At 52.4% G+C, this 11,188-nt stretch overlaps 1 protein-coding gene across 6 annotated transcripts in view; it reads left to right on the plus strand.

Annotated features, from left to right (window-relative positions):
* FLNB (filamin B) overlaps positions 1 to 9,511 on the plus strand; it is a 139,558-nt gene extending 130,047 nt beyond the window's left edge. For 4 of the 6 annotated variants that reach the window (XM_036870398.1, XM_036870399.1, XM_036870400.1 and 1 more), the window contains 4 exons: positions 771 to 947; positions 5,272 to 5,490; positions 6,643 to 6,846; positions 7,782 to 9,414. In XM_036870398.1, the coding sequence (XP_036726293.1) occupies positions 771 to 947; positions 5,272 to 5,490; positions 6,643 to 6,846; positions 7,782 to 7,969 (788 nt within the window). In that variant the 3' untranslated portion in view covers positions 7,970 to 9,414. Of the gene's footprint in view, positions 1 to 770; positions 948 to 5,271; positions 5,491 to 6,642; positions 6,847 to 7,781 lie in introns of all 6 variants that reach the window. The other 2 variants (XM_036870396.1, XM_036870397.1) reach the window with 2 other exon arrangements.
* Positions 9,512 to 11,188: the final 1,677 nt, after the last annotated feature.

Below are 11,188 nucleotides of genomic sequence, written 5' to 3' on the forward strand. Positions count from 1 at the left end.
TGGGGGTGGGATCAGTTTTCCCTGTAGCACATTGGCTTTCAGAGAGGAGGGGTGGGTGCCAGCTGGGGATTGATGGGGGGCGTGCAGTGTTGAAGGATATGGGTGGCAGCTCCATATGGAGAGAGTCCAGAGGAGAAGAGAAGAGGATTTGGGTGGAGCTTTGAGCAACAAAAGTTCTGAAGGGGATGGAGGGTACAAGGAGCTAGGGAGAGGCTGAGAGACTGACTGGAGGAGAACAGACTCTGCATCCCAGCTGGGAGCACTTCAAGGAGGAAGGGGTGGTCAAGTGGTGCATGGTGGAAGGATATTCTGGGTGCCCATTTCAGTTTATAGATCATCTTACCACATGCTGTGACCCAAACACACAGTGAAAAACCTGGCCATTGCCCTGTGGGGCACTTGCTAGCTTGGAGCTTAATTAAGGAGCATTAGTCTCAGTTGGAACCATTTTTTTCCCCTGGCCAAGCAGAGAAACTGCGCCAGAAGTGAGCTTTTAATAAAGGAAGTGTTTTTCTGAGGCCAAAGCCACAGAGGATTAAACACAGAATTTGAGATTTGGATGCATTTCCCAAAGGGCTGTCTAGGTACAGACAAATAGGCCCATCTGGTTTTGATCACCAACATTTTGGGTGCCAGGCTTGCAGTAGGGCCATTTCTTATTAGTGAAGTGAGATTGGCCCTCTCAGGTTGGGCTCCTGTCCTTTGTCCCCACCCACCTTGGTCGGGTCCACGGGCCCACTTTTACCCTGTGCCTTTGCTCGCTCTCCCAGATAAGTATGCTGTTCGCTTCATCCCCCACGAGAATGGCGTCCACACGATCGACGTCAAGTTCAACGGGAGCCACGTGGTTGGAAGTCCCTTCAAAGTACGAGTCGGGGAACCCGGACAAGCGGGGAACCCTGCCCTGGTGTCCGCCTACGGCTCGGGGCTCGAGGGGGGCACCACAGGTAACACACTGCCTCTGCCTCTTGTCTTGAACCGAGTTGTCCCCGGGGAAGAGCAGATGGAACTCTTCAAGCCCCCGGGAAGCCTGCCACCCTCTCTCCCCAGGGAAACTTCAGTAATGCACCCTTGGGAGGCTCTCACTTGACCTGCGGTAAATCCAGAGTGAGGGCTTGATGGCTGCGTTCTCACAGCTCATTACTGTTTGTTGTGCTGCAGCTGTCTTCCTTTGCCAGATTCTTTTAGGACCGGGACACTGATAGGGAAAACAACACAGCATCCTTTGCTTTGAGGGTTCCTTTGCCTGCACAGAGTTCATGATGCATGTAACGGGCCTCTGGGGAGGTCCCCTACCCACCAGCTCCTTGAGTGGACCCTGGCCTCCTAGAAACACGTCCAATCGGCAGTAAGACCTGTCACAGCCCGGCTCCTTTTTATTCTAATCCTAACGGGGGAGGAGAAAAGACTGAAACAGTCAAATTCTTTTTTAGTCGTTGCCACAGATGGAACACGTTTGATTGTGAAAAATACTGGCAGTGAGGAAGTATGTAAAGTTCCATCTTGCTTCTCCTCTCTCCCTCCCTCTGGGTCCAGGAGGAAACACGGCTTAGCAGATCAGGGGAGGACCTTCCAAGTGTCTCTTTGTTGGTCTTCATTCTTGGTCACTTGGTTGCTTAGCTAGTCGGTTTGTTAAAAAGGTAGACATGGAGTTTTACTTTTATTTTATAGAAATAGTCTTAGTGCTATCGTTGTATTGTACAACTTGCTTTTGTCACTTGACATCTTAAGGAACTTCCCGTGTCAAAACCTACAGATGTACCTGCCTTGTAATGGCTGTAGTTAGTGTCTACACCGTGAATGTAGAGGTGGGCATCAGGGGTGTCCAGTGTGTCACTGTTACGGAAGGTGCCGGGGTGGGGAGCTTGTCCACTTCCGCTTCATTGCAGGCGTGGACTCACTGGGACGCGGTTTGCGTCTGAGTGTTACTTTGGGGCCTCTTAGGAAGGATTCTTGAGTTCCTTGTGTGTGCACATTTTGCTGTTAGTCTCCCCCCTACCCCACATGGTGAGTGGGGCAGAGCAGACCCACCTCCCCACAGGCAAGGGGATGAGTGGCCGTGGTTGCCTGGCATCCAGCCCTGTGGAGCGAGTGTCCTAAGGGGACGAGGGGCCCTGCCCGGGTGCAGGAGTGACTGACCGGCTGGTGTGCCACCCTGCGACTCTGGCCAAAGCAGTGGCCTCGGCAAAACCTCCCACAGGGTCTGCATGAGTACTTCTCATCTCCCCAGGCCCATCCTGTCCGGCTCCACACTGAACTCTGGGCCAGCAGCTTGCCCTTTGTAAAAGGCACGGTATTGTTTCACCCTAGGCAGTGTCCATTTTACAGATGAGCAAAGTGAGAACTCAGAAAGGTTGAGTCACTCCCCAAGCTTACTTAGCTTGGAGGGGGCAGAACCAGAACCAGTCCAGGTTCACAACCTCAAGGCCTGCTCACTTAACCCCTGAGTTTTGCTGCCTCCCTAAATGGCTGGCTCGCCCCAAGGCAGTGGCTACACCCCTGGCCTGCTTTGTGGGGTGTCCTACACAAGGACACCTATCTTCCCAGCTGCCCTGGAAGGTTCCCAGGCAGTAGTGCAGGCATTTGGCCCCTGACAAGCCATCCACCCTTGAAGCCCAGGTGGGGTCCTCCTGGCACTTGGAGCCCCAGCAGGCCCTGGTCCAGGCCCCGCAGCAGCCACTGAGGTCTCCTGTGCTGCCAGCAGCCACCTCATCCCCCTGCTGGGTCACACCTGCTGTGCCCAGGGCCTCTCATGCTTCCTGTTGGCTGTTCGCAAGCCTTCTCAGGAGCTCAGGTTTCAGGCTGTGCTTTGCCAGCACTGGATGCTGCTGAGGGAAGGAGCTGGTCTTGCAGGGAGACTTCCAGCCAGGCGGGAGAGGTACAGAACACGCCTGTTTCAAATCCTGTGTAAATATTGCTCTTGTCAAGGGGAAGGCGTCTTGTTTTTCTAGCCCTCCCGCTCCCAGGCCTTTTCCCAAATATCCATCCCAGGATTACACAGCTGCAGTGTGTGTGGAATGAAAAGGTGTCTCTGCCCAGCTGCTGGAGGGCCTGCATCCTGACCTTCGGAACAAAGCAAGCTTCCCTGTGTTTTTATGGGTGGGCTGGCTGTATCTCTTGGCTCAAGCTTTAAATGGTCAATTCTGCAGGTTTTAGAGCAGGGGAATGTGGAGAATTTGGGGTGGGACTCTCTGCTGCAGAAGGGCTGAGAAGGTCAGGAGTTAGACCAGGGAGTTCCAGACTCTCTGGCTGGAAGAGCCATTTTCCTGATGAAATGCTCCAGGAACCCCAGTGTGCACGAGATGTAAGGGGAGAGCCTCCTTCCCTCCCGTTACCCCTCAGCCACCTTGAAGATGGAGTAGGGCTGCGTTAAACATGCATTAAACTCACAGGAACTCATCTGTATATACACGGGGGTGCAGGGGAACACCGCCATGCCCAGAGATGTCTGGGGTACTGATTCTAGCTGGAGGTGGTGGTGAGAGGGACTCCTGCATGTGGATTTTCTTTCTCCCATCTGCTCTCAGGCGAGTGCATTAGCTCCAGGTTAGACAGACCTTATGTTTAAACCCCAGTTCAGCCATTCCCCAGCTGTGTGTCTTGGGGTGAGTTATTTGACCTCACTGAGCCTCCACTTTGTTCCTGTAAAATGGGAATAATAAAGGAGCCCACCTGATAGGTTGTTCTTGTCCTGTAATTCCTTATTTCTCTTTTCCCACCTCATCTTCCTTTCTGGACCCTCACAATCAGGATGAACTGATGTTTCTTAGGAATGGAGCAATCCTGTCCTTTCCACTGCAGCCAGGTCTTTTCATCTTCACTTTAAAAGTATCTTTCCTTGCTGTCACTTGCAGCTGCTTCCTGGAAACGCTGTCCCTTGTTTGAATACCCCCTCCCTTTCCCCCCACGCGGCCTTGCTTCGGCAGCGGCTGAGTGAAGGGCTCCTGGGCTGCACAGTGTAGAGACAAGGTTGAGACAGTTGTGGAGGCAGGGTGAGGGGGTGGTGCTGGGACGGGAGCCTCGGGAGCTTTTCCAGAAACAGCTGGGTTGTGTTCAGGGTTGCATGATAGCAGCCCCTTTGTCTTATTGATAACCAGAACAGTAATTCTTTCTCCGGTCTCGGAGCTATAATTAAACCAAAATAGTTCCCAGCTGGGGCGGCGTCCAGGGCTCTAGAAGAAGCCCAGCCCCGCAGGATGCTATGCCGGGGATGCCCCGTAGAGGGCACTGTAGCGGGTGCGCAGCTGGTGACTGACCGCCTCTTCCCCCTCTGAACTGGAAAGGGGCCTGGGGGAGTGGGGCCTTTTTCAGGGCCTTGGGCTCAGGCAGGAATGCCACAGTGGTCATTGGTTGGCACTGTCTTTTGGCCCAGCTTTCCTTCGATCACGAGAGAGGATGTCTGTGCTGGAGGCCCCCATGGACCAGGCAGGCAAGAAGTGGGATGTCCTGGAGCTGCAGTTAGGACATCTGAGGCAGCCCCGCTGCCCATCCAGAGGCCAGGAGACGGGCCTGGGCTCTGAACCCCCTCAGACTTGCTTCAGTACCAGCTCTGCCACTTTCTCCTGTAGCTCTGACGGGCATGCGGTTGAACCTCCCTGAGCCTCAGTGTCGTTTGTTAAAGACGAATCACTGGGCATGTAAAATGATGGGCACAGGATCTGGAGCCAGAGTGGTGCAAGTGGTATTAGCAGGAGCTGCCATTCTGGTCCTGTTCTTGTTTCTGGTATTCAAGGCAAAGCGGCAGGGCTGGCAGATCCTAGCGGCTACCCCGGTCTTCAGCGTGGTACCTGGGGCGAGGAGCCTGAGGAGGAAGGAGGCGGCGCTGGGCTGCCTGGGCTTCTCCAAGTCCAACCAGAGGAGAAAGGGAAGGTCAGAGGGGCCCACGCTTCCCCCACCCTTGGGGGCAGAGCTGGCCGTTGGGGGCTAAAGCAGCGTTTCAGGCTCTCAGTGACGACTCGGGCTTCTCGCCCTCAGCCACGGCTCGTGCCCAGAGGAGAAAACAAGGCGGTGCGTGCTTGTGGACAGAATGTTGGCCACACCCCTGCCTGGGCCTTGGAAAGGGGTTACCATCCCCCAGGGCCTGAGGTTCTCTGTGCCAGCAGGTCAGAGCTAGTACTGGTGGGTTTCCGTGCCAAGAAGGTGACCCCTCTGAGAGGGAACCTCCTTTTGCCCCGCCACTGCTTCAGGGCCCCCAGAACGCTCCCCAAAGCACACCCTCCCCATCCCTCCAAACCTTCCACGTGATCTTTATTCCTGCTTCCTTTCTCCCAGGTATCCAGTCTGAATTTTTCATCAACACCACCCGAGCAGGGCCAGGGACATTGTCCGTCACCATTGAAGGCCCGTCCAAGGTTAAAATGGATTGCCAGGAAACCCCCGAAGGGTACAAAGTCATGTACACCCCCATGGCTCCTGGAAGCTACCTAATTGGCGTCAAATATGGCGGGCCCAACCACATCGTGGGCAGCCCGTTCAAGGCCAAGGTGACAGGTAACAACCACAAACACCTTTAAAGTTATTCTTCCCCCTGTGGAGGTGATCTTGTCAGATTATCAGCAGAGCTCTTCGATCCAGTAGAAACTGGATGATTTTACATATGTTGAATCTGCTTTGAATCTTGAATGTAAAGAAATGGTAGGACATGTCAGAGTGACTGCATGTTCGAAAACTTGCAAAATAAGCAGGCAGAGTAGGGGTGTAGAAGTTGAGAAAGCACATTAGGTGGTTTTCTGTCTCAAACGGAAAAGAAGGAATGTTTACATATTTGAGATCTTACATATTTGTTTAGGTCAGGGCCTGAAAAATCCCCTCCTTTCTAACCTTCACTTTTAAAATAATCAAAAGGTTTTATTAAATTTCTAAAAATGTGCCTCCTTCAGAACACTAGAAAAAATACCGAACAGTAAAAACCACCTCACAGCCCACCACCCAAGGTAACCACCATAAATATTGTGGTGAATTCCTTCCACGTGTCTCTTTCTGCTTGGTTCACTGTCATATAAGTAGCGTAGGTTCATTGCAGAAAATTTAATTAAAATTAAGTAAATTAAAAATTCAGATAGAAAAATCATCTTCTAGTATGCCGAGAGGGGAATTCCTTGGCAGTCCAGTGGTTAGGACTCAGCGCTTTCACAGCCGAGGGCGCGATTTCAGTCCCTGGTCAAGGACCTAGGATCCCACCAGCTCTGCCGCACCACCCAAAAAAAAAAATATGCAGAGAGAATCATTTTTGATATTTTGTCAATGTCCTCCCACATGTTTACACTGCTTATACATAGAGTATTTTATATAAATGGAAAGATACCCATTCCATAGGGTGGCACGTGGTTATATTCCTGGAGGCACGTGCTTATTACCTGGAAGGATTTCCAGGTCAAGTCAGCCAAGGCCAGACTCTCCCATATACCCAGAAAGCCAGATCTTAGTTGTGTGGGGCAGGACCCCAGAACCCCATAGAAGACATTATAGGGGGTGAGATGGAAAAGTTGTGGCATTTAGATCCAGGTGTTGGGGGGTGTGAGGTAAGGGTGTGGTGGCTTTTGGATCCAGGTGCTGGGGAGCTGGGGCTCTCCTGGGGCTTCTGCATGGGGTACTTGCCTTGTCTGGCCAGTCATGCCTGCTTCTCTCCCTTCCATGTCCTAGGCCAACGTCTGGTCAGCCCTGGCTCGGCCAACGAGACCTCATCCATCCTGGTGGAGTCAGTGACCAGGTCCTCCACGGAGACCTGCTACAGCGCCATCCCCAAGGCATCCTCGGATGCCAGCAAGGTGACCTCCAAGGGAGCGGGGCTCTCGAAGGCATTTGTGGGCCAGAAGAGCTCCTTCCTGGTGGACTGCAGCAAAGCCGGTAGGCAGCCTGGCCCTGCTCGGGGAGTGGAGGGCATGGGCGACACCCTCTGTTCTGTGTACTTTGGTCTTTCCTGCTCTGGTCTGCAGTGCCCACCCACCCATGTAACCCAGACATTTGCAAGTAACGGTGTTCATTGCCCTGTTCTGCACTTAATAGTTTTAAATGATTTGCCTCTTGATTTTTTTCAAATGACCTCAAGGTACATAGGAAAGGTCGCGTTATCCTCTTTGCATTGTATCAGTAACCTGGCCTCTTCTCTGTCACTAATTGCTGTAATTGTAATTTGAACTTGGGTATTTATTTGGGTGTCAATGTTAGTTGCCTGGGTTCTGGCATCTAGCACATCTGGGCTGGAAACCTGGCTTCACCACTTACTTATTTCTCCCTTCCTCTCGCCCTCCCTCCCTTTCTTCCTTCCTTCCTTAATTTCCAAAGCTTATTAGCCATGTGACCATGGGAAGGTTACTGAATCTTTTTCTAAAAGTCAGTTTCCTCTTCTCTAAAATGGGAATAATCATAGGACCTTCCTGAAGGTTCTCATGAGAATAAATGAGATCAGAGTAGCCAGCACTTACATAGCCTTTACTATGTGCTAAGGGCTTCACATACAATAACTCCTCTAAACCTCACAAGAAGCCCATGAGGTAGGTGCTAGTGTCATCCCCTGTTTACAGATGGGGAAGCTAAGGCAGAGAGAGGTGAAGTTCCATATCCAAGGTCACCCACCTAGGAAGTGGCAGGGCAGAGATTTGAACCCATAAGAGTCCTGCTCGTAATTGCTGCACTCTCCCACCTCTCAAAGGTCCCCAGCATCATCAGAGACGCGTAACAGGCAGTAACTGGTATCTTTCCTTTGGCTCCCACATCCCCCCCTCTTCCTCTGCCTTCTGGGATGCACCTTCACGGAGTAACCACCTTCCTCTGCCTCCCAGGTTCCAACATGCTGCTGATCGGGGTGCACGGGCCCACCACCCCCTGTGAAGAAGTCTCCATGAAGCACGTGGGCAACCAGCAATACAGTGTGACCTACATCGTCAAGGAGAAGGGGGATTACGTTCTGGCCGTGAAGTGGGGAGAGGAGCACATCCCTGGCAGCCCCTTCCATGTCACGGTGCCTTAAAACAGTTCTCATCAAGTCCTGGGAGGCGTTCTGGTGGTTGCTTTTGTTGCTTGTTTGTAACTCGTTTTATACAAAGTCCTTCAGCCCGTTTGTGGGTCTGAAACCCCATCCCAAAAACATTGCCATTTTTTTTTAAGTACCTTCAGAAAGAAGTCCTAAACTTGACTCTTTAGGGACATGTTGGGGACTCAGGAAATGCAAATTTGTTCAGTAGGCCCAGCAAATTGGACCTCTTTTGGCACAGATCACCCCCTGCAGACAGAACAAGAACAGACAAGGCTGATATTTTTAAGAAATGAAATTGGCTAGTCAGTTTGCAAAACAAGACTGGGAGGAAGGGCAGGGAAAATGGGGACACCTAGTTTATGTTGTCGTTTAGAAAACAAGATGACCCTATCACGTAAGAAAAGGCCATTGGGTAACACCAGTTTTAACACTACTACCACCACCACCCCCATCTCTCAAAGGGCAGAGTGTCTGAGGTGACAGACTGGCCGAAATGGCTTCTTGGTGCCTCTCCCCTCATCCTGCTACTTATTTCCCTGCAGAGTCATTGCATGTGACCATCTTGACAGCCATGTCTTTGCTTTTGTTTTCAAAGTCCGTTTCAGTTGCTGGGTCTGAGGAAATTCTGCAGTGGCAAGCAGCGCCCCCACTTGGCAAAGATCCCCCTTTTTTTTAACCAACACTAGCCCTTGCTCTTAACACACGCTCCAGCCATTTGTCTGTTTGATGAGTCTTACCAGCATGTCCAGAGACACCGCAGGTGGGTCCACGTGTTAGCAGAGAGGCCTGTCACGCGACATAACACTCCACACTCACCCCCAGGCAGCCCCAGCGTGAACTTTTTCTGGAAGATAATTATAGAAGGAAACTCCTGCCAACCTTTGGCCTGAAAGTCAGGGAATGACAGGGGAGGGAAGGACAGCAGCTCATTGGTGGTCCTTTACCATTTGCAGAAATAATGAAAGCGTATTTGGCCCTGACCACATGGCACCCGAGGCTCTTTGGAAAGCAATAATAAGCAGGTGCAAAATTCCGAAAATGGGAGTATAAGGCATTTTGCATGCCTTCTTGCAGACCTGCTTTGGAATCAAGTGAAAGCACTCGGGGAGTGCCTGACTGCAGGGCCCAGATGTGTAGTGTGGTCTGGGCAGGCAGCCCTTTCAGATTTGCTGCTTCGTCCTGAGGAGGTGGCCACTGTCATCTCGAGTGTGTCCATGGATGGGACAGGGTGAGGCGGGTGACCCTCCCCGAGGTGTAGCAGCTGAGGGTGAGCGTTGGCAAAGCCCACCTGTTAAGAACTGGAGTGGCCCGAAGCCTGATGTGAAAGGACCACAGGCTTCGTAAACCGGGATGTGGAAGCAAAACTGGAACCAAATGCCAACTGTAAATTGTATCTTATAACTTATTAAATACAATGTTTGCTCCATAAGCTCCCCAGGTGTTCTTGGATGGTGTCCTTTGGTAAATGGTTTGAGTCTCTGACCGGCTCTCCCAAACCCTGGCCGAAAGAACGCAGACTAAGCAACTTGTCTTAACAGGGAGCCTTGCCTCTTTTTTGCGGGGAGACGTTCTGTTTCTCCGCAGGCCCCAGTGGGAATTTATCAGGGTGAGGGGTCCTGGCACCAACACAGCCTCCTGGAGAGGTTTGCTAGGGTTTGCCCTGGTTAAGAGTCCCAGATATGAAACCCACTGAGGGGAAGGCTATGTTTAAAAAAAAAAAAAAAAAAAAAGGGTGAGAGAGAGAGTCTTTTTCCTGATGACCTAGGAAACCCTTGTTATAGGGAAGCGGTATCACCTGTCATCCCATCGCCCTTGGACAGCAGGGTTCGGAATTGGTGGTGCCGCCTTCCCTCCATCCTCTCTGCCTCTGTTCCTCCTTTCTGTTCAGGAAGCTTCTCCTTGCTGCGTGCTTAGGACACACTTAGCCCTTGCCTCCTCTTGCCCTACAGCAGTGCTGTGACATGATTTTATGGTGACGACACTAACTCAGGTGCTGCAGTGACATGTTTGCAGTCCCAAAGCTCACTTGGGGCAGACCCTGGGCCCCCTGCCTTTTTGTCCTCAGAGTGGAAGCTCTACCTCCCTGCTTATCCCACTGTGGGAGCAGGAGTACAAAAGGAAGGGGACCCAGGAGCCGCCCCCACCAGGCAAGCCCCTGGCAGTTGCCATGGTGATGGGAAGTGTGTTCTGGACCCCCAGCCTTGTATTGGGGGTGAGCGGTGGACGGAAAGGCAGGGAAGGAAGACTCTAGATCTTTCTGTGTGTTTCTTCCTGACACCTGGCTGTTGATCAAGGATGGCAATTTGTGTCCCTCTGAGAGGTGGGAGGAGGGTTGGAGAAAAGGAGGTTCCTCCTGCCCGTCCTTCTGAAGGGAGCACCCTTATCTGTGGGCCTGCACCGTGAATGTCTGGTCCTGGACCCCAGGAGGCCCATGGGCTTTGGGGAATGCAGGCTCTGCCCAGTGGGTCTGGAGAGGCAACAGTCGGCTGAGTTTGCCCAAAGAAGAAAACGGGGGCCCAGCTTGAAGGCCAGTGGTTTCTGGGGAGACCGCATTTGTAAGCTAACAGCTGGACTTTGGCATCAGGTAGTCTAGGGCTTAAGTCCTGGCTCGGCTGCTCACTGGCTGTGTGGCCTTGAGGAGGTTGCTTCACCTCTCAGAATGTGCCCCCCTTGGGGTGGTTGTGAGGGTCACATGAAATCCCACTGGGAGCTGTGAGAGTGTTGGCCACTGCTCTCTATGATCAAATCCTGCCAGGCGATGTGCCTCCTCCACGGGCCGCTTGTTAGCACCTGGGGCTGCCCCTGGTGGTCCCCCGACAGTTACATCAAAGACGTCTCAGAGTGAAATTTGTGCATCTCTCCACTGGTCAGTGGCTAGAACCACAGGGCAACTGTTATCTGCACGTGGACTTACTGCTATGGGAACCGGCTGTTGTTTGTGCAGGCACATTGAAAACTGAAACTTGACCCTGGACCAGCTGGGTGCCAGGCCCTTTCTGACTTTCACTGGCTGACTTTGCCCCTTTCCTACCAAGGGTTGGCTGGACCATCACTCTTTTGGTGGCTGATGGAGGTTAGGCAGACAGCAGCTGCCAGCTGCCCTGCAGAGATCCCCAAACCAGAGGAGGCCTGCCCCCTTCCAAGCCCAGACGCCCTCCTCTTCCTCATCCGATTTCCCTCTGCAACCCAGTGAAGCGCTCATCAGCAGTGCTG

Source organism: Balaenoptera musculus, chromosome 11, assembly GCF_009873245.2.
Source record: "Balaenoptera musculus isolate JJ_BM4_2016_0621 chromosome 11, mBalMus1.pri.v3, whole genome shotgun sequence".
NCBI classification, from domain to species: domain Eukaryota; kingdom Metazoa; phylum Chordata; class Mammalia; order Artiodactyla; family Balaenopteridae; genus Balaenoptera; species Balaenoptera musculus.